Below are 23,704 nucleotides of genomic sequence, written 5' to 3' on the forward strand. Positions count from 1 at the left end.
GGCAGCAGGAGCCATCTCCAAACCCCGGGTGATCCATGTGAGGGCGTCCTACAAATGACTGCCTGCTTCAAGTTTTCCTCCATTTCCCGGTCAAATCTCTTAACCACGTCACTTCATGATAAGGTACTTTTCTCCTGATCTGCTTTGGGAGACCGAGTCCCTCAGAAAGCTGGACAGGAGAGCAAATCTTTGCCCCCGTGGTCAATCTCTCAAAGCAAAGCATGAATGTTAAACAGCAGCCGGATCAATACAAGCAAATATAGCTCAACTACACCATTTATTCAGCCATGAGAGATGTCAATAGCCAGATTAGGGTGATCCATCTTTTTGATTTCCTACTGTCTTCTCACTGACTACACGAAGGCTTTTTTTCCTGTATTAAAAGTGTCTGCTTTCTCAACCATAAAAATTCCAATTATTACTCGGAGCGCTCCGGAGTTAAGTTTCTTGCTGGCAAAGGCCTTGCATTACCTGAATCAGTCCCGGGAAGTAGGGGGCTGCCGGTACAATCATGGGCACGCCATAGGAATGAAGGAGGACCCCTTGGGACGCCAACATTCTTTAAGTGAAGATATGATTCCCTCTGGAGTCTCAACACATCAATGAAGAGTTAGGGGAAAATCTATACGCCCAACTTCTTCCGAACTACAAAGCCGAGAGCCAAATCGCTTCTGTCAGGAGCCAAGCGCTCGCTCATCAAGCCGGGAGGGGAAAAGAAAGAAAATCCGCATCAGCAACTCTTAACGTGAAACTTCTCTGCCCAGACGACGGAGAGACAGGGCAGCTGCGAAGCCGAAGCTACTAAAATGGAAGGCGCTATTTTTGGGAGCGGCTTGCCTAACAGGACTAACGAAATACTCTTCATTAATTTAGTTCTCAGAGAGAGGCACTGAGTGACGGGGGGCGTCGGGCTCCCAGATAATGAACTCGTCCTGATGGCTCTGGCCCTGAGGCAAGGGACGGTGTCTAGAGAGGGTTTGGGGAGAGGGAAAAATAACTGGGAAATGTGAAGTGACATGATTATCAGTGGCTGCTTGAAACTGAAACCAAGCCGGTTCATGTGGGCGGCCCTTGGTGTGGGTCAAAAATAAACCCAAGAAGGGGTTCACTCCGGCTTCTCTCTCCCTCTCTCTCCCTGATTTCCATGTTAAAGGGGCTAATTTTTAAGTATTACGATAGATAAAACCGCCAGCTAGTATTTGCACAGCGCGGGTTGTGTGTGAGAGCAAATTAGTGCTTTTCTCTTGTGCTGTTCCCAGTCCCGTGTGACACAAGCAGCCTCACCCTGCCCCAGTGGCTCACCCGTGGACTCCCAGCCTGTAGGAGGTAGAGCCGAGTTCCAGATGAGTTCCTGAGCCCAACTCCTGGCCGTGACACGACTCACTACTGTATCGCGTTCTGTGAGACAATGTCACAGGCACCAATTTTGTCTCTAAAGGTATTCTTTCTTATGAACAATCCACCATGATATAGTAATATCCAAGGTATTAATGAGAGAGATTTCCCCTTCTCGGCCAATAAAGGTGTACCCAATGTGTACCCAAACTATGTTAGGGACACACAGTCCAGTGATCATGGGAAATCTTTCTAGCGTTCAAGAATGCCTGGCTGGTTATTGAGGATGTGTTGCATGGTAGTAGATAAGCTTCTTTGAGATTATATGAATTAGAATCATGCCGACTGGGGTGTCTCCTTTACCAGCTGTGTGCATCTGAACAGGGACAGAGCATCTCTGAACTCTAGTTTCCTCTAGAAACTAAGATAGTAACAACTCACCCCATAAGAGTGTGTACTGCTGAGACCCTGTTACCACATCTCAACCTGTAGAGACAGGCAGCTCGAAACCATTCTTATCTACATTTCCTCCTGATGGCTGATGTAGACGCATCTTTGACTTCAGACTAGAGGCTAAGATGATATTCAGTGTGTCGCGGTTCCAATCTTTATATCGGGAAAGTACATGGGCACTTTGGGTGTCCCACAACTCTAAGAGAAAAATATACAATCCTGATAGAGGTTCCCAGCTGTATCATGTCCAGGGGCCCAAGGACCATTGAAAATCACCTTCATCTACACCTCCCTTGCCCTGTTCCGCCTCTCTCTCCACACAGGGCATGGGATATAGATTTTGTCAGAACTGGAAGAGCTTCAGACACCGCCAAACATATTCAACGATCGGCTTCTTCTAAATCCGAATGTCAATTCCTCCACTTTTAGACAGCCAAGGTGTTTTTACACTACACTAATTTTAGTTGCTTGATTTAGCTGCATAATTACATTTCTAGATAACGACAGCGGACAGGGTTTGGCAGAGAATTCAATTATTTAAGGCTGAATTTTGGCCATCTTGACAAGGTTTCTCTGTAATTGATTCTCAGGCATCCACGTAGCCAAGCCGTACAACTCAGAAAGCTCCCGGAACAGCTGTGGGCTGACCCCCTCTTCCTCAACCGCCCGATACCGCTTCTAACTTTAGCCTTTGACTCTGACTTTCAACACCGCATTTCTGAGAAGTTACCAGAGAGGACAGAAACATTACTATGAGACAACGGACATGTTTCTTAGTCGGCGGGGAGAGCTACAAGTTTTGCAAGCCAGGCCGGGTTCAGATGGAATTGGGGTTCTTTACTGTTATAACACAGAAAGACCAGGGAGCGGGCCAGGAGGCAGGGAAACAGTTCACTCCCTTGGCCCATAAATTTATACATTTAGATCCTTGGTTTTTTGAGGAGAAAAATAACAATATATACTCACTCTTCATAAAGAGTGAGACATTACAGAGTTGGATGAATACAGGGGATCATCTTATGGATCATTTATAAACGCATATCATATTCACACAGTCTGATTAAAGAATCTGCTGATTCCATCGAGGGATAAATGATAAATTATATATGCAGCATATAGGAATAAGTGGCTATAGTCTGTGAAGACAATATTTTCTTTCATCTTTTTAAGAACTCCATGGAACAAAAGCCTTTGCTGCCCCTCAGTACTATCTTCTTGTCCCTCTCTGAAACTAAAGGTTGACTCTTTTTACTTTGGCTCTTGGGAAGCTCGGTGTCAGAGGACAAGTTCAACTCTCCATTTCATTGGCCTTCGCTGCCTGCGTCTTGGTGCCCTTGTCTTCCTGCCCCTGACACCTCCATTCCCAACCACAGTTACTCATGTGGTTTTGATTTTCTATTTATATATTACTGTTCTATGTGATTGTAGTTCTTATATTCTGAAAATGTATTGAATGAATCCTTGTTCTCAACACAGCCCAGACTCAGTGGCAAAATGCTTGGCTTGAAAGTTTGGCATCTGGGTTTGATCCCCAGTTCCAAAAATACAAAAGAAGGGGGAAAAAAGAACCCCAAACAATTAAGCTATAAAAAAACAACAACTTTTACAGTTTTGGTGGCACATACTTGTAATCTCAGTGCTTGGAAGGCTGAGACAGAAGGATCAGGGCTTAGTGGCCAGCCTCAGCTACTTAGTGAGGCCCTCCACAACTTAGTGAGACCCTGTTTTAAAAATAAGGAATAAGCCAAACATTGTGGGACATGCTTATAATTGCAGCACTTAGGAGGCTGAGATAGGAGGATCCAGGTTCATGGACAGCCTCAGCTACTAGGTGGTGAGGCCCTTTGAAACTCAGTGAGACCCTGTTTCCAGAAAAAAGAAAAAAAAAATAGGGCTGGGGGTATAGTTCAGAGTTAGAATACTCCTGGGTTACATCCCTAGTACTGCAAAAGAAAGGAAGGAAGGAAGGAAGGAAGGAAGGAAGGGAGAAAGAAAGAATTAAATACATTAATTAATTAATTAATTAATTAAAAATAGGGCTGGGGATCTAGCTTGAGTATAGAATGCCCCTGGGTTCAATCCTCAGTACTGAAAAAAAAAAGGGTTGAATGGATTCTTGTTCTCAACTCAGCACACATAACAAAGCTATCAATAAATTACCATGACTAGTCAAAATGGGGTTTTCCTAGCATGGGTTCTGTTTTCCTAAATAGAAATGTGAGACAGATTTACTGGGCAATGGTTCTATCTTGTTGGACCCCCTTATAGAAGTTATATATTACATTCAGTGTATCTCTACTCCCCAGGAGCTGGTACCCATGGCTCAAGGTAATGGCTAGCTACCTAGCATGCAATACTAAATCTATGGTATATCAAAGGAACTTAAAATAATAAAATGGTGGAATGAAATGAAGTGAACGTAGAGGAATAGCAATTCTAACTAGGAGACACAGGCAGACCTCTGAAACACACTGAATTCAAATGGAGGGTCACAAGGAGTTAACTGCTATATCGCCCTTATGGGTAAAAGATGACAACCATTCTTCTTCAAATATATAGATGACACATATTTGGTTTTGCAGATCTGATACTCTCTGTTTCAGCTATTCAATATTCTGTTGATGTAACGTGAAAAGGTATCCATTGACAGGAGATAGGAGAACAACTGGCTGTGTTTCAATAATACTTTGTTAATGGTCACTGAAACTTTCACAGAACATGAAATATTATCCTTCCTTTAATAGCTTCAACCATTTTAGTGTGCGAAACATTCTTAGCTCATATACGGTCATGCAGAAACAGGCCATCTTTCCAGGTTTTGCTCAGAGCCTGTGATTTGCCAGGCTTCCTCTGGAACATGCATGGTATTCAAGAAGTCAGATACTGATACAAGATAGAAGAAATGAGTAGAAAAGAGACATAAAGGAAAAACAAACCAGCCCTACACCCTCCCTACAACCAGGCCTATTAATCCCAAGTTTCAAAGGAATTTAAAGGTCTTTTAATCAGTATCCTGAGCACTGTTGAGTGTCCTCAAAGAGGTATCAATTGATCAGATAACAGTGATCACACCAAAGATCTGAAATAAATGATTGGATACCATAGAGGAAATATACTCGCTTTCAAAATACCTTGAACTGTTATTTGCCCAACCTAAGAACAGGGAAGCAGGAGAGATAGCTGGTGATCAGAGGACAGAGGTCCCAGGAAAGAGCAATCTCCTTGGGTACTGTTAACCATCCCATTCCTAAATAGTGTACACAAAAGAGAAGTCAACTAAAAGACAATGGAGAGATAATGAAGACTCTGCAGGGGATCAAAAGCACCCTAAATCATCTGGTGACTACAGGACTGATGTCATCCTCACATACCTCCTCCTACCCACCCCTTAAAAAAAGAGCTATAAGCTCCTCAATTTGCCTCTCTCTGTAGACGGCCCACACTCTCCCGAATGTGTATTTCTTCTTTCCTAAATAAATTTCTATGTCTCTGATTGGCTCCCGCTGAAATTCTTTTTCCACCAGGTAAGCCCAAGACCCCGCTGTCCTGAGCTGCATTCCCTTCTCTTCTTAACTGGCTTCTCCTCTGTACCTGTCACGGAATCAACCCTTCTCCTACAGCAAATGCAGGGCAAATACACAGTCCTTTTTGTTCCCTCTGCCGCCTCTCTCATTTCTTATCTTTCCTGTGGCTCTCTCGGTGCCTGTTCATTTGATTTTCTCCATGTCAGAGATCCCCATCAAGGATTATTTTCTCTTTCTTACCCAGAGTATGATGGTTCAATCTCATGCCTCCTCCTGAAACAATTCTCCCATCTCTCTCTGCCTTCCAATGACAACACTCTGTTCTTAAAGGGTGTTCTCTCCGGCTCTCAGATACTACATCTCCCCTGCAGAACCTCAGAGCCGACATAAGGATGATCTGCCCGCCATGGCCCCTTCTGAGTGGTAGACAGAGAAGACTAGACATCTGTGCGAGAGAACACTTCTGCATAAACAGAAGCATTGTAGCAGGACAGGAGAGAGGGAAAGTCCAGCAGAGACCCAATCCTGCCCCACAGAACCAACTACAGCCTTAAAGACCAGCTCCAGTCCACAGACGGGCACAGTGATGACCTGTCTCCATAGTGAAAAACGGCAAGTGTCTAATGTGGAAGCATTCCACGCAAATTCATATTTTTTCTTTTTCTTTTCTTTTCTTTTTTTCTATGGTGTTGGGGGTGGAACTCAGGGGAGTGCTACCTCTCAGCTAAACCCCCGATTCTTTTTATTTTTTTTTTAATTTTGAAACAAGGTCTCACTAAGTTAATGAGGCTGGCTTTGAATTTGTGATCTTACTGTCTATCAGTCTCCTAAGTGCTGGCATTACAGGCATGTACCACTACACCCAAATAAAATTCAGATTTATAATGTCTCCTGGAAGAGTAGAGAAATTCTAACATGTTAGGCCTCATATCCTCTTCCCAATGATCACTCAAGTCTATGAAGGAAGTACTGCCTTCACAGGTCAAGGAGAGCCCCATGTCAAGGTCCCCATCCTTCCTTCCTCACCTGCATCCCAGAAAGAAGTGGGATGTCCGTTGTGATGGGTAACCATAAAAAGAAAATAAAGCCAAGCGCATAAGACAAGGTGTTTCTGGATCCTATAGTGGCATGCTAATTTACTAGTAACTGCATTTTTTATGTTTTGGATATCAACAATGTTTACCCTATGATACAGATATACAGGTCATTGAATTAGCCATACCAGCCTGTTTCCAGGCAAAGGTGAGTAACAGAGACCCTCCCACAGCAGTGGGGGCTCTTCACAGTATCCCTCTGCTACCCACCTTGACTCAGCTCCCAGGCCACGCTATGCTTGATTCTACTGGACACTCTTTAGTGCAAGCCACACTGGCCGTGGGCATTTACCAAACATTCTTATGAAGCCACGTTTCCCTTCAAATTTTCTAGCTCTGTGCAAATGCCCTCCTTTCTTCCCTCCCTCCCTTTCAAGTTCAACCTTGCTGGCCTAAGTCAAAGGTCACGTCTCCAGTAGAACCTTCTCTGCTGCTCCAGAAACGACTGGACTGGCTGCACCACCATCTTTGTTCAAGAATCCTTTTAGCACTGCATCTGGCTCTAGCGTGTACCCCTTGTATTAGGACTTCAGTAAGTCTCAGTAACAACATTTTTTGGGATGGTTTGTTCTTGTTGACCTGATGACTAAAAGGGTAGCTAAACAAAAAAGTATCACCAACACTTCTTTAACTAAAAAAGGGTAACACAGAGAGAAAACAGAGCTACCTGTACCTCCAAGGTCACCAGAAGCCACCTATGGACAACGAGACACCATAGAGAAGGTATGAGTCTCCAAGCTAGAGAGGCTAGGTTTGGATTTTGGCTCCAATTCCCTTTTTAATGTCTGATCTAGGATGATATGCACAGCCTGGATCCCTAGTCTCCACGGGGGTAAAACGAAACAACACCTGTACCTGCTCGCAGGTGCGTAGTGGAGGGAAAATGGCATGCCGCATGTGGGTGTTCCTGGCATTTGGAAGGTGTTCAAGAAGGGTTTGTTTATTTTTACTCCTTTCAGGATGTCTTTAAGGTTCCTCTGCAAAGCTGTGTTCTGACTTCTGCTCCTCGGGCCCAGCTGCCTCCTCAGGTTCTTACTAAGGCCCCGCGCTGATGTCTCTGTGGCAGCGTGCATCTTGCCCTTCCCCACACAGCCACCTGCGCGGACCTTGGCAACCTCCAGTAAGCAGCCACATGCTGGGTCCTCCAGATAGACTCCCCGCTTTCTCCAACACTCATGTTCGATGGGGCTAAGATCCCCAAACCCAGCCCTGATTTGTCCTGGGGTGATGAAGACCCGGCTGGAATCTATAGCCAGGCATCTTCTACCTTATCTACCCTACCTTGTGCTGATCGCTTGATTTTCCTGCCTTTCTCCAGGACTGGGCACAGAGTAGGTGCTCAAGGAGTCTTCAGGATGACCTGTCATCTCTGAGAAAAGATGGAGCCTTGGGAAACCAGGTGGCTTGTTTGGGTTAAACACCAAAATGTGTGCCTTGTCTGTTACCTAGAAACAGGCCTCTGATGTGTGCTGAGTCAGCAGGAGTGAGCCGGCTAACGCAGCAGCTAGCAGGCAAATTGGCAAACGCAACTCACCACCAGACACAGGCCCACTCCCTCTTGCAGGCAAAAATGCAGCACAGGAGGGCTTTTCCTACCCGGACCTCAGAAACTAAGTTCCCTGAGATGTCATCTGCAGCATATAGTCCTGCAGCATATATCAGGCCTGACCTGACTGATGAAAGGGGAGGTGGGCTCTAACAGATCCCTCAGCACCGGGGTCATAACACTATCACACTGATTACCAGGAAGGTGAGGTTTTTGTGGAAAAAGCTTTCGTAGCCTGTGGGTAGTATACACTGGGTCATCAACTTCCTGCCTTGGAGTCCTCAACAGAGGATCGGTACAACCAGAAACATCACATAATGGAATAAAAAACCATATCCCAAACCAACCATGGATGGCCTTCAGTTCATATACATAAATTAACTGCACAATGTCTTACAACAAAGACCAGTGCATGGTGAAACATGAGCCCCTCTTGCTGCCTGGCCCTCCTACCACTTCCTAGACTTCTCACCAGCCTGATCTTTCTCTTGGGAGCACCATGGCATCATTAAGATTTCATATTCTGCCCCCGTTAAAATTCCAAGTTTCCAGCAAGTGCTAGCTCTGTAGTCTTGCACATGTTACTTAGTCTCTCTCTGTGCCTTGGATTTATTATCTGCAAAATTAGAATAAGATGAGTAATCATAACTTAAGGAGCAGCCTAGAGGTTCGAATGAGAACAATCTACTGAACTGTTTAGCTGAGCGATTGGCTCGTGACCGGCGACACTCAGTACCTGGATGCTGGTAGTTATCATAGTGACATAGCAGCGTCTGGTTTAAGGCCTCAAGTCAAGAATATCAGAACTCTTCGTGTTGGTAACCCCTAATTGGCTTAATATAATCATGTTTACAAATGCAACTTATAAACCCCTTCTTTCTTAGGAACTTCACTGCTTTTTCCATGTTCCACATCAAAAACACGAAGCCAGGCATGATATTGCACATCTGCAATTCCAGTACGTGGGAGGCTGAAACAGGAGGATCTCAGGTTCATGACCAGCCTCAGCAACGTAGCTAGGCCCTCAGCAACTTAGTGAGAGCCTGTTTCAAAATCAAAAATAAAATAGGGCTGGACGTATAGCTCAGAAGTAGAATGCCCTGGGTCCTATACACACAAAAACAATGAACACAGAAGGGCTAACAAAAGATATGCATGTCATTTCTCTGCCCGGAAAATATAGTTTTGGAACCAAAACACAGGAACTTCAAGCTCATGTGCTGTGTTACGAGGATAGTGAAAATGGTACCTTTGAAACAGGAGAAAAAACATCTGGGATACTGCGTCTCCTCATCATGTTGAATTGCCCCCACCTCCAAAAGCAGTTATGAAGATGCACAAGGAACGTTCCAGCAGGTCTTGTAAGCAAGCAGGCTGCTGATTCTCGTCAGGAACTCAAGCCCCCAGTGGCGAAGGCAGCAGCGTGCCGCCCCTGGTTCATTAAGTGCTTCCTGACCTGATTCTCCTCTGAAAGCCAGACTGACTGGCTGAATGAGCAAACCTAAGAATATCAACCCTGCACATCACGTCTGCTGAGATCAACAATGCTCCAGGAGCCGACCTCTGACCTGTCTGGGGATGAATGGCAACCAGGGTTGGAGAATTAGTTGACCTTGCTCCAGGCAAAGAGATACTCCCTGAGGACTCTCTGGATGGGAGGTGAATAATCAGCCGATCCCTATAGGTTCCTCTGTGTCTCCCTATGTCCCCTGCCTTCTGTGCTGCAGGTGCTTGTAGGGGCCGCGCCTGTGAAACACTCCAAATAGCACAGGTCTCCAGGACCAGGGACCAGCTTTTGTCTCCAACCCCAGGCAGCCAGTGCATTGTCTGGGTCACCTGAGTGCCCTGTGCACTGTGTTCTGTTTAGAAGCTGAGTGTCTGGCCTGCCATCTCCCAAGCTGGACTCCTCATGCTTAGAAGCTGAGCGTCTGGCCTGCCATCTCCCAAGCTTGACTCCTCATGCTCCTTAGATGTTTCACTATAAAGGGATCCCCTGGTCAAGTAAGTTGGAGTAAGTTAGCCTGTTCTCTCTCCCTCCCGGGGTTCATGATGACTATTAGTATCTACAAACACATGAGAAGAGTTTTTTTTTTTTTAATACTGTTTGGCCTTGTTTGATTCAGATGTTTCAAACTGACTTGATAACTAACATGCCCGCCAGCCATGCACTCATCTATCTAACCATTCATCTATCTATCCACCTACCCTCCCACACATCCATCCATCTATGAACCCACACACCTACTCTTTTTCTCCTCCATTAATTCACTCATTTATCTATCTACCCATTCTGCCATGCATAAATCTGTTTATCCACTCATCTAACCACATATCCAACCATCCATCCATCTATCCATCCTTCCATCCTTCCATCCACTTACCCACCCTTTCATTCATCCAACCACCCACCTATGCATTCACCCATCTATCCATGTATCCACTGACCCATCTATCCACTTATCCATCAACCCATGACTTTTCCATCCATCTAGGCTCCTATCCAACAATCCATCCATCCACCGATCCATTCATCTATCCACTCATCCACCCAACTACCCAACCAACCTTCTATCTATTGACTCATAGATATAAATAGATAGATATAGACTCATTCATAGATAGATATAGACTCATTCTTGCATCCATCCCCCCACCAACCCATTTATCTACTCATTCATCTACCTGTCCATCTGTCCATCTATCTATCTGACTCTCTGGCCAGTAAGAATGAAATATGTTGGGTCCTGTGATTGGCCATTTTATTTTCTCTTTGTTCCTTACCCCTACTTCCCCATCTTCCTTTTTACCATTATCACAGTTTCTACTACTTATCAAATGCTTCCTATGCACCAAAAGTGCACTAATCTCTTCACATCTGTTATCTCAGTTTATCGCCTCTGGTCCTATCAAGTAGATTTTGTTAAACTTATTACATTCCGTAAGAAAACTAAGGTGTGGAGAAGGGAAGAGACCTGGCCAAGGCCATAGCGCTAGCCCATAGCAGAGCTGTAGCCCAGACAGACAATAGACCTTCTCTTGCCAGCAACTGTGAGAAGCTTCTCTGGCTTGTGACGCCCATTAGCATGCCTTGAGAAAGGTTGGCCTGGCCCAGACGCAAGCTGAGTGGCTTCTTAATCTCTTTCCCCTCAATTTCTCACTGAGTCTCAAGAATGTTAATGGTGATTAGGAGCACTGGAGCAAGCAGAATCCTCCAACACCTGGAACAAGGCTAACTTCCAACCCCGCTGGCCCTTCCAGAAATGGGGGCTCAAGCAAGACACAGTGCAAGGCACCTGGGATTTTGCACATCCCACAGGATCAGAGAGAATGCTGGGGGGTGGGGTGACCAGCTAGGAAGACCTTCCTTTGACCTGATGCTGAGGGGTCAACAGCACCTGCTGGGCCAGATGACCCCTTCATGTTTTCCCATCTCAGTTCTTTCTCCAGGGATGACATAATAATTCTCCATTCTTATTTTTGATACTTGAACCAGCTGAGCAATTTTGCACTCATTCCTGGCAACTGCACACAACTCACACAAAAAAAATTTCTCATATCAATGCTGCAGGGAGCTGATCGACCCCGTGACACTCATCCCGTGACTCTGGAGGGACCTCTGAATTGCTATCAGATTTTGAAGTAAGTATGCAGCCCATATGTGCTGTACTATTTTGCTCAAGGATAGGCATGGATCAAGTCAGAATCCCTTAAGTCGGGCTTACATTGGCAGGTCAAATGGCTGTCTTGCTATGAAACCAGGTTGACGTGCTTGCCAGCCCTGTGACTTTGAGGATGTATATCTGCCACTCAGAGGGCTCTGCTCACAGCTCCGGAGGGGGCAGGTGTTTGAAGAAGAAAGAAGGTCAAAGGACTTGGGGAGGTGCCAAGACATTTCACACTCTACAACCAAGCCAGTCACCTCGAGGTCAAAAACCACATTTTTTTTTTTATATAGAACACCAGGGGTATTCTGCATCTGAACTACACCCCCAGCCCTATTTTATTTTACATTTTGAAACAGGGTTTATCTCTAAGTTGCTGGGGGCCTCACTAAGCTGCTGAGGCTAGCCATGAACCTGTGATCCTCCTGTCTCAGCCTCCCATGTACTGTGATTACACATGAGTGTTCTACCATGCCCAGCTCAAGGCCACATACTTTGCCCTCCCAGGCACCAAGGGAGGGTCACTGGAGCAGGTCACCTGCAGCACTTCTCTCTGCTGGCTTCTCCCAGCTTTAGACCAGGAATCGGAGACCACGGAGCCAGACGTATGATGGGAGCACACCCACAGTTCTGGTGGAGAACGGGAGGTGAAAAATACACTGGTGTTCTCAAAGACCGCAGGGCCCAGCCTCACAGAGGAGCCCCAGCCACCCAGTGCCCGGCCCAGCAGCTGAGCTCCTCGTTGGAACTGAGTCCGGAGCTGACTATTGCAAGATGGTTTCTCCACGATGTCATAGCCAGGCAGCTGGCAGCCACAGAGAGCCTCTGACAGGTGGGATTTTTAACTTCCCAGATTAGCAGTGTCCTTCTGGGACACTCTGGGGACATCAAAAGTGGAACCACCCAAGTGACCTCATTTCCTTTATGACTCTTACATTACAATCTATTTTTAATTTTTTTTTAACAAACCATAGATACTATTTGCTATTTGCCAGACGCCTTCTAACTTCTTTGAGTATTAACTCATTTAATCGTCAATAGAAACCCTATAAGGTAAGTTCTGGTACAGTCCTCCTACAACTGATAGGGAACCAGAAGCCCAGAGAGGTCGTATAACTTTCATGAGTCACACAGTTTGTGCTTGGTGAGTAGATCTCCAAAGGGGATTGATCTCTATAGGGTATTCACAATCCCCTGCAACCCAGCCCCTCCAAGAAATATGTTTTTTACTGAATGCATATATTTCTTTTTATCCCCAACTTACTAATAAAACACAAACTTGTCTATTATAAAAGCTAGGTAGCCTGTTGCCTATGAAGTCGGAGATTGGCGCTATATCCATTTTGAAATTAAGTTCTGGTTGTAACAATCCCTGGCTCTGTTGCCTCAGGCAAGTTACTTAACCTCTCTGATCCTCAATTAATTCTCTTATAAACTAAAGGCAACAATGCCCTCCACACAGGGTTGTTGTGGGGAGTGCCTCTACTTAATATAACAACAGAGCTCAAACACTTAAAACTCCCTGGGCTTGACTCCATTTTTAAATGTTTGAGCTCTGTTTCTACTGTTTTTATCTAAGCAGGACCATATCTGTTCACATACCAAAAGAGGGCTGGGCTTAGAAGTGATTACTCACAATATATTCACCTCCAACTACCCTCTTTCATGAATCCATAAATCCTATTTTGCCTTATGCCAGTTTGAGGTTCAACTCTTGCAATTAATAGATTCAAGACTAGTACGAAAAGACCATGAAAATAGAGCATACATATAAACACATGTGCACAAGAATAAGTCATGTTTTTACTTATTTCGCTAACAAGGGTGTGTGTGTGTGTGTGTGTGTGTGTGTGTGTGTGTGTGTGTTTCCTGGTGACTGAAACCAGGGGCATTATACCTCTGAGCTACTCTCCCAGTTCTATTTTATTTTTATTTTGAAACGGTGCTTTGCTAAATTGCTGAGGGCCTTGCTGTGATTTACTAAGGCTAATCTCAAACCTGTCATCCTCCTGTCTCAGCCTCTCAAGTGCTGGCATAACAGGTGTGCGCCACCACACCCAGCTATAGATGTTTTTTTGTAAAACTTGCTATGTACCAAACACAATTCTCAGCACCTTTTTTGTTTGTTTGTTTTAGCAGGTCTGGGGATAGAACTCAGGGGTGTTTGACCTCCGAGCTACACCCCCTGCCCTATTTTGTATTCTTTATTTTGAAACGGGGTCTCACTAAGTTATAGAGGGCCTCACTAAATAGCTGAGGCTGTCCACGAACTGCGATCCTCCGGTCTCGGCCTCCCGAATGCTAAGATTACAAGTTTGCGCCACCATGCCCAGCTTCTCAGCACCTTTAAGGCTTGTTTCTTTTGTTGTTGTTGTTGTTGAATAGTTTGTTGATTTGGGTGCTGGGGATTGAACTCAGGGCCTGGTGCATACTAGGCAAGTGCTCTATGCTAAACTTGAAATCTCCCTGCCTCCGTCTCCCAAGTGAAAGGAATTCTGAGGCCACAACCAGCTCACCTTAAAGATGTCTACTCATTCAATCTTTTACCAATTCCATAGGTCTCATAGTATCCCCCGTTCTCCAGATGAAGGTACAGGGGTTTGAGAACTGACATCACTCACAGATCCTGGAGCAGGAAGTCGGAATCCACACCTGCGTGGTTCTACATCAGTGTCCTTTCCTCCCCAAGCTGCGCATGACTGAGCATGCCGATGCACTTGCTAAGCCAGGGATCCTGGAAGTCTGCTAAGGCACTAACGCCAACACCCAGGTGCCCACATGCTAAACGTCACCTCTGCTGAAACTTCTTAAGTCTCTGGAAAAGCTTCGTGGGTAGCAAATGAGAATTCTAAAACAGCCTTCCTGAGAAACCCTGCTGCTCCAGGGCCAGGCCAAAGAGGCTGTACTGCCCCAAACGGATCCATACCCAGACACACAAGCCGTGTCTGAAGATCAAAAACCACAGTCCACACCTTCTTTTTTTAAATACTGCTTGGAAGCCTCGGGTGGTGTCGCATACCTGTGATCCCAGTATTTGGAAGGCTAAGATAGGTGGATCAAAGTTTCGAAGCCATCCTCGGCAATGTAATGTGGCTTTCAGCAACTTAGCCAGACTCTGTTTTCGAATAAAAAATAAAATAAGGCTGGGGGCCTAGCTTGGAGGTAGAACACCTCTGGGTTAAATCCCCAGGATAATGACGATGATGATGATGACGACGACGACGACGATGATGATGATGATGATGATGATGAGGAGGAGGAGGAGTGGTAGAGAGGGTGGTTTGCTCCTTCCAAAAATTCTTGTATATGGATTAGGTTACCAGCAATGCCCAATACATGCACGTACAGAAATGCCAGTCAAACACATTAACTTGTATAACTAATCTATGTTTATTATATTCAAAAAGAAGGGAGATGCCTTGGTCTGGTTAGGAGCTGATTTTTCTGCACACCCAGCCATCCCAGGTCTGAACTCAACACCTTAGCATCCCATAAAACATTTCTGTGTCTGTTTCCATCTCCCCCAACAATGTGGCACAGAGCTGGAGTGGAAATTCACAGACTCCAAGGTGGCCATTTGTTTTAGGATTACCATACGAACCTCCCTTCCTTTGAGACTCTCTGGTTGGCCTCAAAGACGAATGCTCCTTTTAGGACCAAAATAGAACAAAGGGACAAAAGGAACTTACAGTATTTAAAATCAGGATAGAGAAAAAAGGAGAAGGAGAAGAGGAGAAGGAGGAGGAGAAGGAGGAGGAGGAGGAGGAGGAGGAGGAGGAGGAGACATGGAGCTGGAGCGGCCTGCCTTGACTGCTCGACCTCCCGATGAGGCCCAGCTTCGACTGTGCTGGTCCCCATATGTCTCCGTACTCCCACCGGGACTCCACATTTGCAGGCACTATTTATCATGCTAGCTAGTGGTGTGTTCATCTGCCTTCCCCACAAAGCAGCCCTCGGTGTTATTTTTGTCATTACTGGGAGTCTTTTTCATGTCGCATCCTGCCAGAACTCTGCTCACCACACACCTGTTCTACGAAGAACACATGGAGAATGGGGGCTGGGCACAGTGGTGGAGGGAATGGGAAGGTAGCCCTTCCTGCCTGCTAGGAAAAGCAAAAGCAAGAAAAAAGAAGCTGACCAGAAGCCATGAGGTGCCTTTGTATTTTCAAGCTGTAGCCTGTGCCAGCCCTTTATTTAACAAATGCTGTCTATGTTTGTTCCAGAGTTTGTTTCGAACAGCAAATGTGGCTATCATTTATTTTTATAAATATGAATTCATTTAGTCCTCATAATGGCTGACAATCAATATCATCATTCCCACTTTAAACATAAGAAAATTCAAAGAAAAGTCAAGTAATTTGCCCAAGGATATGGATAGAGTAAGTGGTCTCCTTGAACCAAATCTGAATCCAGGGAGTCTTGTGTGCAAGTGTTGTACTGTGCTACATTCTAATTCCCATCAGCACCATCCCCACTATACCATCACCTGCATCCCCATCTGCCATTCCATTGATACTTCCATCATTATTATTTTTTATTTGGTGGTACTGGGGGTGGAACCCAGAGGCTTTCTACCTCCGGGCTATACTCCCAGATCTATTTTTTATATTTTATTTGGAAACAGGGTCTCACTAAGTTGCTGAGAGCCTCACTCAGTAGCTGAGGCTGGCTTTGAACCTGTGCGATCCTCCAGCCTCAGCCTCCCAAGCGCGGGGATTACAAGCGTGCGTCACCACGCCTGGCTGATACTGCCATTATTATCACTAGTCTTCACCTTCATCACGCAGTGTTCATAGTCTCCACCACCATCTTCTGCTCCACCATCTGCATCTCTGAAACTATAATCATCACCAGCACCTCCAGCATCTTCATCTCTGACACCAACACATCTATCACCACCATCACCGTCTCCTGTCACCACCATCTCTGCCACCACCGATTCCAAGACTGTAGACATCTTTGGAGCTCTTTCCATTGGTTGGGTACCCTGCTGGATGCTATAGTAACCATCTGAGGTCATACTCCTAACAATGCCATGCAGCCAACCTCGTAATCTTCCCTCTTCTACAAACCTGGAAATGAAGCTTCAAAGAAGATAATAAGCATGGTCACATAGCTAGTTAGAAGTCCACGAGATTCATAATGTGTCCGATATTGAAAGGTTGAAAGGCAATTCTGACCTGTGTGCATTCAACTCCTGAAATCCTTTGACCAGAGGCAGAAGGTAGAGGTGCTTCCTATAAGGTACTTAGGTACTTAACTAAGCTGTCTCCCTGGATTAGAAGCTGGCTCCTAAAATGTGCATAATCCACCTTCCAAGCTCGGGGAAAACTTTGTGAATGAGGACACTGCAACTGAACAAAGTCCATCCAGCCCTTACAAGTCCAAGTGGCCCCCAGGATTGTCTGGGATGAGCCTGCAGCTCGCTCCCAAGTGCCTGAAGCCGAAGTCGGCGCTGCCCGGCACCCTTCTCAAGGCCCTTCAGATCTGCCTCCAGAGCATGGCACTTCTTCTTCATGGTGGGACTTCAGGTTCAGGGTGACTAGCTGGCTTGTTTCCAGAAACTCTCACTCTGGTCCATCCTTCTTCAGCTTCCTCATCTCACCTGAGGGACCCCCTATAGTCCCCACCTCCTGCTTTCACTCCTATTTCCTCTAATCTATTCTCATCCAAAGTGTTCATTTTTAAAGGCTAAATATGTTATTTACCTCCTTTTTAAAGCCCCTGAGTGTTATGTTATTACTTCTTTCCTTTTTTTTTTGGGGGGGGGGATAAAATCCAATTTCCATATCTAAGCTTCCACCCTACCAGTTCTGACCCCTCTCCATCTCTCTCTGTTTCCCAAGATCACTGAGGGAGATAACAGCGGCCATCACACCTGTGCTTTGTAGAGATGCCTCTTCCATCAGGACCTTCATGCCTCTGCCCTCTTCCTCCTCCATCTCAGCTCTGATGTCCCTTATCCAATGAGAGCTTCCTTGGCCCCCTAATACAGCCCCTGCTCCCTCCTAGGGCCCCCTTCCCTTCCTTCAGAGCATCTGTAGCACCTTGTAATCCATATGCACGGGGCGATTGTTGGCCTTATTGACTGTCTCCCCACAAATGTGTAACCTCCCGGGGGGTGAAAGATGAAGTTGGCTTCCGCGTTCATGGACCCTTCATGATGAGCCCAGTTTCTGCAACAGAGCAGAGGCTAAATAAATGTCTCTAAATGAGTAGATTCATTATTTACCATCAACTTAAACTTAACGGCAAGGGTGAGTATTGAAGTGACTTGAATCCCATGGGCATCGCATCACGGGCTTTAAGCTATATGGCTGGATAAGTCTTTTATAAGCAGATCATGTGGTATCAGAAGCATTGGACAAATGGTGGAAAACATAACATACATTTCTCTTCCAGCAGTATCACAGAAACTCTCCCAAGCCTGTCTCTTGGAGAAGCGGAGAGTTGTCTTATATAATGTAGTAATTGCTGGCTTGAGTTAAAAGACATCATTATTTTGGAAAGTTACTCTTGTCTTTTTTTTTTCTGATACAAAAAGGGAAGGCACCATCCCTTGTATTAACACATCACCTTTTTGGCCTGTTACATGATTAGGGAGGAAATGTGATTGGATTGGATTGGAAATTGATATTTTCTTCACAAAGCCGAGAAGAAATATCCGAATAAAGGGATGTTTATTTGGGTGAATCACCAGCTTTGCAAAATTCCCAAGTGCTAATTGCATAATGGGACTTCACAAAAACGCCATAATATGGGATCGGCTGGCTTCTCTGTTTGGGGTTTGAAAAAGAGATTGTTTAATAACCCATCAAAGCTATATGTAAACCAAGTAAACAATGGAGCAGATGTTGAGGGCTGTCTTGTGCCTCATAGACATAATTAAAGACAATGAGACACTCACAGGTTCATGTAACAGAGGAAAAAGGCAAACACAAAAATGAGAGCACCGTGAACCTAACCTACGCTTCCGGACAGGTGCTTTCTTAGCCCCACAGCGCATACTATTTCCTGTGATGAAAAATTTGTCGTCGCCTTCTTTATTTGCTTATGTAAATATGTGCAACCTGTTCTCCAGTTTTGAAGGAAAATGGCATTGTCAAAAAGCAATCTTTTCCTTTGAATATTCTGTTTCGATGTTATTATAGATGACTAGCCCACTGGATGTTTCAAAAAAAGGCAAAACATTTTTAAATTTTTTTTTTATAGGCATGGATGCTAAAAAGAATCAGTTAGCCAAAACTCTGACTCTGACAATTATTTAAAGAATTTAAAACCGCAGGTTGGATGGGGGTGGGGTAGGCTTTATTCATTATTTTTCTTTCTTTTTTTTTACATTTCTTCATTTAGGGATTCTATTAACATGATGCGTTTATTCCCTAAAAGCCTTATATATCTTTTTTATTTTAAAATAAGAGTAGTCCCTAAAACTATCTTGTACAAAAATAATCCTGTTGGGTAGAATATTTAAAGGATCATTTTAATTTTCTAAACATGTGTTGTTCCCTTCCAACACCCACTCAGTCTTCTGCTAGCTTTCAGTCCTTGGTTCTATAGGGAAAGAAAAAATATATACAACCATACACAAAGTGAAACACATGATATAATTAAGAGAACACGAGCGTAATCCACAATAAAAACAAACAAACAAACAAAAAGACCTTTCTCTATAGATATCTCGAAAGAAGGATTGAGGAATTCAAATAAACCATACAATAATAGCATTTTCTTTCTTGCCAATTTGGAAAAAAAAACAATAAATCCTGAGGTTCGAGCCAGTTCATTCTATGGTTCACTCCCCAGAACATTCCCTAAATGCAAAATTCTATATCCAGAAAACGGATGTTCTCACTCATTTTCAGAGCAAAGCAGTGTTCTTTATTTTTTTTTTTTTTTGGGGGGGTGAGGCGGAGGGAATCATCCATCGAAACAACAGCAATTTTTTTTTAATTCCCATTGTCTCTAGAGCGCAGGCCTCTGGAGTCCAGTGGTGGTGGGGAAGGGAGAGGGCTCAGTCAAGTCCCTTCCCATTTGCCTGCCCTTTCTGATGATCTGGAGGGAAGGGGGACTCGAATGGAGCCGCATCTCTTTATGCTAATAAAACAGTGTCAGCCCATTTGCACAGACACCACCACCATAAAGCATAAACCCCAAACAGAAAACAAATAGGGCCATGATGTGTCAGGAAAGCCAGCCAGTCAACCCCAAAGCCCTAAGATGGATGGTTCCCCTCTTCATTCAATCTTTATAGAGGCCGTGAAGATGTCCCTAAGTAAAATCTGATTAATCCCTAGGTGCGTGTGCCCACAGACGCCCATACACACACGCCGCACGCGCACACGCTCCATCTCAGAGCTGGAGAAGGCACCAGAGCACTGAATTCTTTTGATTTATGGAGCAACCCGCATTGCGCTGAGCGCAGCAGCAGGGCCAGCCAGGACCCCACTCCCTGAAAGGCCTTTATGAACAGGACCGGGCCCTGCCAGCGAACAAAAGCTGCGGTGCGGTGTATAAATCATTAATACGCAGCCGGCCAGTGACTGCATCTCCTGTTAGTTGGAGTGCTTCTTGGCACGACGGGGAGTTGGGGGTTGGAATTGGCTGCCGAGAAGTATACTCCATCACTCGGCCGGCCGCGGATGTGATGCTCTGCACTGGCCTGTGCTTTCTCTCCTCTCTCCTCTCTCCTCCCTCCTCCCTCCTCCTCTCCAGGTCTGAGGGCCTCCTGGTCTATCCTAATTCATTCAGCAATAATCATAATGACTTGAAAATCAAACCCAGAAGAGCATCACTGCGGTAGAGATCTCCCACATTCCTGTTTCTGACAAGTGTCTCCTGAGAAATGTTAAGAGGACCATTCTGTTAAAAGTGGGGCTCAGAAGCCTCTTAAACTGACACCCACCAGAAGCCGGCACAGGGGTGAAAAGGGGTGCCACAGGCAAAGACCAAGAACACAGCACAGACTAGGAGCAACCCGGGTACCATTTCTCCCACCGCGGCCTCGGATTCTGCCTCTAGAAATGAGGGCATCCATTCCAACTCCCTGGATGCCTTTTGCACGGGATTAAATGTGGTGATCCGTGGAAAAGTGCTTGATGGTGTGCCTGCCACCTAGTACTCCATAAAAGCTATTGATTATTTCATTATTTTAATTATTTTATTATTGCCACCACCGTGTTGAGGGCAGCGGGATTCTCTGGGTCCCCCAATGGTCTCAGTGTCTCCTACGGTTTACACAGAGATTCTTTTTTTCTTTGTTTTGAATGGAACCAAAAAGAACCTAAAAAAAAAAAAAAAAAAAAAAAAAAAAAAGAACGAAAAAGGAGGAAGAAAAATATTTGAAAAAAAATAAGTGCTCCCGAGTGCTGAGTCTCTGCTTCAGGATAGAGACGCCCAGTGGATGAATTGGCCACTGCATCAGAGCAAAGCAATTTTTGCACACAACCCCTTAGTGTCTCCCTGCTCACCGCAAACCCTTGGGGTGTGATTGGGGAGGAAGGAAGGAAGGAAGGAAGGAAGGAAGGAAGGAAGGAAGGAAGGAAGGAAGGAAGGAGAAAGATAGAAAGAAAGAAAGAAAGAAAGAAAGAAAGAGGAAGAAAAGACAACTGGATGGAGTTCTACAGAGTATTTGGATGAGAATGCCTGTCAGGGAATGTAAGTAGAGACAGTAGCTAGACCAAAGCCAAGCCCTTTTCCAAGAACTGCTTTGGGGTTTCCAAAAATTCCAGAGGCAACCCAGGTGAAGTATGGGATAGAACCACGGGTCACAAGCCTCATTCTTTTGCTTTGGAATAAAGAGGATGAATGATCAGATGGCTGGAAACCTGCTCCCTTTCACAGGACAGGTGGCCGGGTGTGAAGAAGCACCTGTCACCTTTAGCAAGGCATCCTGAAGTGACATCTTTGCGGTGACATTGGTACCAAGCACCCAGCACCCCCATGCTGCAGAAGGGCTCCCCCGGACTTTCTCGGGTGACAGTCCATGTGTTATCAGGCACTTGCCACCTTAAAGCTTATGGGAATCAACTTCAACCTGTGCCCAAGACTCCTGCACCACAGAATAATGACATTCCGAATAGAAATAAACGAAGCCCCTGCAGTGTGATTCTGTCAGCTTTTGAAAGTAAATAACTTTGCTACTGACAAGAGCTGAGACCATTTTTATTTCCCCCTCCTCCTGCCACGCAGCATTAATTGAGCTGTGTCGTCGTATTACAATCCAACAGCGACACGGGGTCTGGCAGATCACAGGAGAAAGGGGGGCAGAGCAGGCAGGAGGGACCGAAAGACCCCACATTTCTTGGGATCGCATCCTTGGCAGACCATCGATGCATTTATCATACGGATTTGGTTGAAATGGAAAATGAAAGTTTATATCCGTGTTCCATGAGCGGATTTTACTTTTACCTTGACATATCCATTTATTTAACAAGCACCTATGGCCCGCTGACTACTTCTCAAGCCCAGAGCTACAGCTCACTCGCTCTCACTCAGAACTGTACAAAATGGCTCTTCTTATCCCTATTTTTGGAAGAAGCAATTCAGCCCCCCCAACTCAGGCGAAGTGCCTGGCTCAAATCAGTTGGATTTGTCCTTCAAAGATGGAGTTGAGATTAAACTCCAGGCTCAAGACTTCTCTGTTCTGCATGCAAGTCCAGAGATGCCTTATTTCTTTTGTGTGTGTGTGTGTGTGTGTGTGTGTGTGTGTGTGTGTGTGGTACTGGGGTTCCTGGAAGCCCTTCTACATCCGGGCTACACTCCCAGACCTACTTTTTATATTTTTATTTGGAAACAGGGTCTTTTAAGCCAGCGCAGCTGGCTTTGAACCTGAGCGATCCTCCTGTCTCCGCCTCCCACCTATTTTTTTAAAACCATGTTTTGGGGAAAGTTGGCACCCACAGTTCTAAGTAGATATAAGTTTATCATCTAAATTTTGAAAGCCACTAGAAGTGGACAGCTGGACACACAGTGTGCCAGTGTGTCTGTTCCTTCTGTTTTTAGAGACCACTACTGCTCCCTTCTCAGGAAACACCCAGGGAGGCAGGCATCTCTCGGCCTCCCACAAGAGCGGAACTGGACCCAGGCCTGCATCTGCATGGATAAAGAGAAAGCAGACCCAGGGAAAGAGAAGGGAAGACCCAGGGTACGGGCTGTTGGTTTTGATAACTGCAATTCACTTCTTAAAAGTGAATCCTGAGCAAACAGCAAATGCCAAAAAAAAAAAAAAGGAAAGAAAAGAAAAGGCTCGTCAAGACTAAACCTTTTGCACATCTGCTCCTCAGTCCTAGGAAACCGGAGGCCCTCAGCTCCTACGGCTGCCTCGACTTTGTTCCATAGCTCTAGATTAAACAACAACAAAGCCAATCTTGTCTCTGGTGCTGTGCTCCGGCTCCACTTCCTAACCTGGAATCTGTGTGTGTTGAAACACAGCACCAAGAACAGGATCGAAACACGGGGTGAGCATCACTCAGGTAGACCAAGGCTGTGTATCCCCAGCCCAGGCAGCTCCCCTCCACATGCTGGAAGTGTTTGAGAGAGGGCTGCGTCCTTCCCTGGGTAGGATACTCTGTGCCGCTGTCCTGGCAGAGAGGAGGAGAGGCGATACAAAGAAGTTAACCGCAGTCTTGCTCTTTGCAAACTGGGTCAGGGGGAGGCAGGAGCATTTTGCACGGAGCTCAGCAAGCAGGGGAGCAGGGGAGCAGGGAATGAACCTGTGAACAACTGAATGAATGAACGCTGATCTCCAGGTAATCTGGGGAAAAGGCATCGCAGCAGTAGCTTTTGTTCTCTTTGGAGTTTGGGGAAAGTCTACTTGTCGGTTCAAAACATTAGTGAATTTTAAAATATCACATACCTATCGACGGTGGTCATGAGCCAGGTGGCAGAAATTTGCGAGGAGGGGCTCGAACACCTGGAGGCTGAGAAAATGGGGCCCTCTTCGTGATTTTTGTCTCACCTCACCAGTCCCATAAGTACATCGGCTTAGTGGTTTGGATAAAGATGCCAAGAGGATCCTTGGTGATAGATTCGTTTTGATAGAAACCCTCACTCCACATTCTATTCCCAAATCTGGTTGCAAATGCCCTA

General features: G+C 45.4%; 1 protein-coding gene across 17 annotated transcripts in view; it reads right to left on the reverse strand.

Annotated features, from left to right (window-relative positions):
* RBFOX1 (RNA binding fox-1 homolog 1) overlaps positions 1-23,704 on the reverse strand; it is a gene marked incomplete at both ends in the record, with an annotated part of 617,808 nt that overhangs the window by 354,372 nt on the left and 239,732 nt on the right. For 5 of the 17 annotated variants that reach the window (XM_080704721.1, XM_080704739.1, XM_080704735.1 and 2 more), the window contains one exon: positions 472-558. The exons of the other annotated variants lie outside the window; for them this stretch is intronic. In XM_080704721.1, the coding sequence (XP_080560847.1) occupies positions 472-558 (87 nt within the window). Of the gene's footprint in view, positions 1-471; positions 559-23,704 lie in introns of those variants that run through there. 17 annotated transcript variants of the gene reach the window in all.

This window comes from Muscardinus avellanarius (assembly GCF_963383645.1).
Source record: "Muscardinus avellanarius genome assembly, chromosome: 10".
Lineage (NCBI taxonomy): Eukaryota > Metazoa > Chordata > Mammalia > Rodentia > Gliridae > Muscardinus > Muscardinus avellanarius.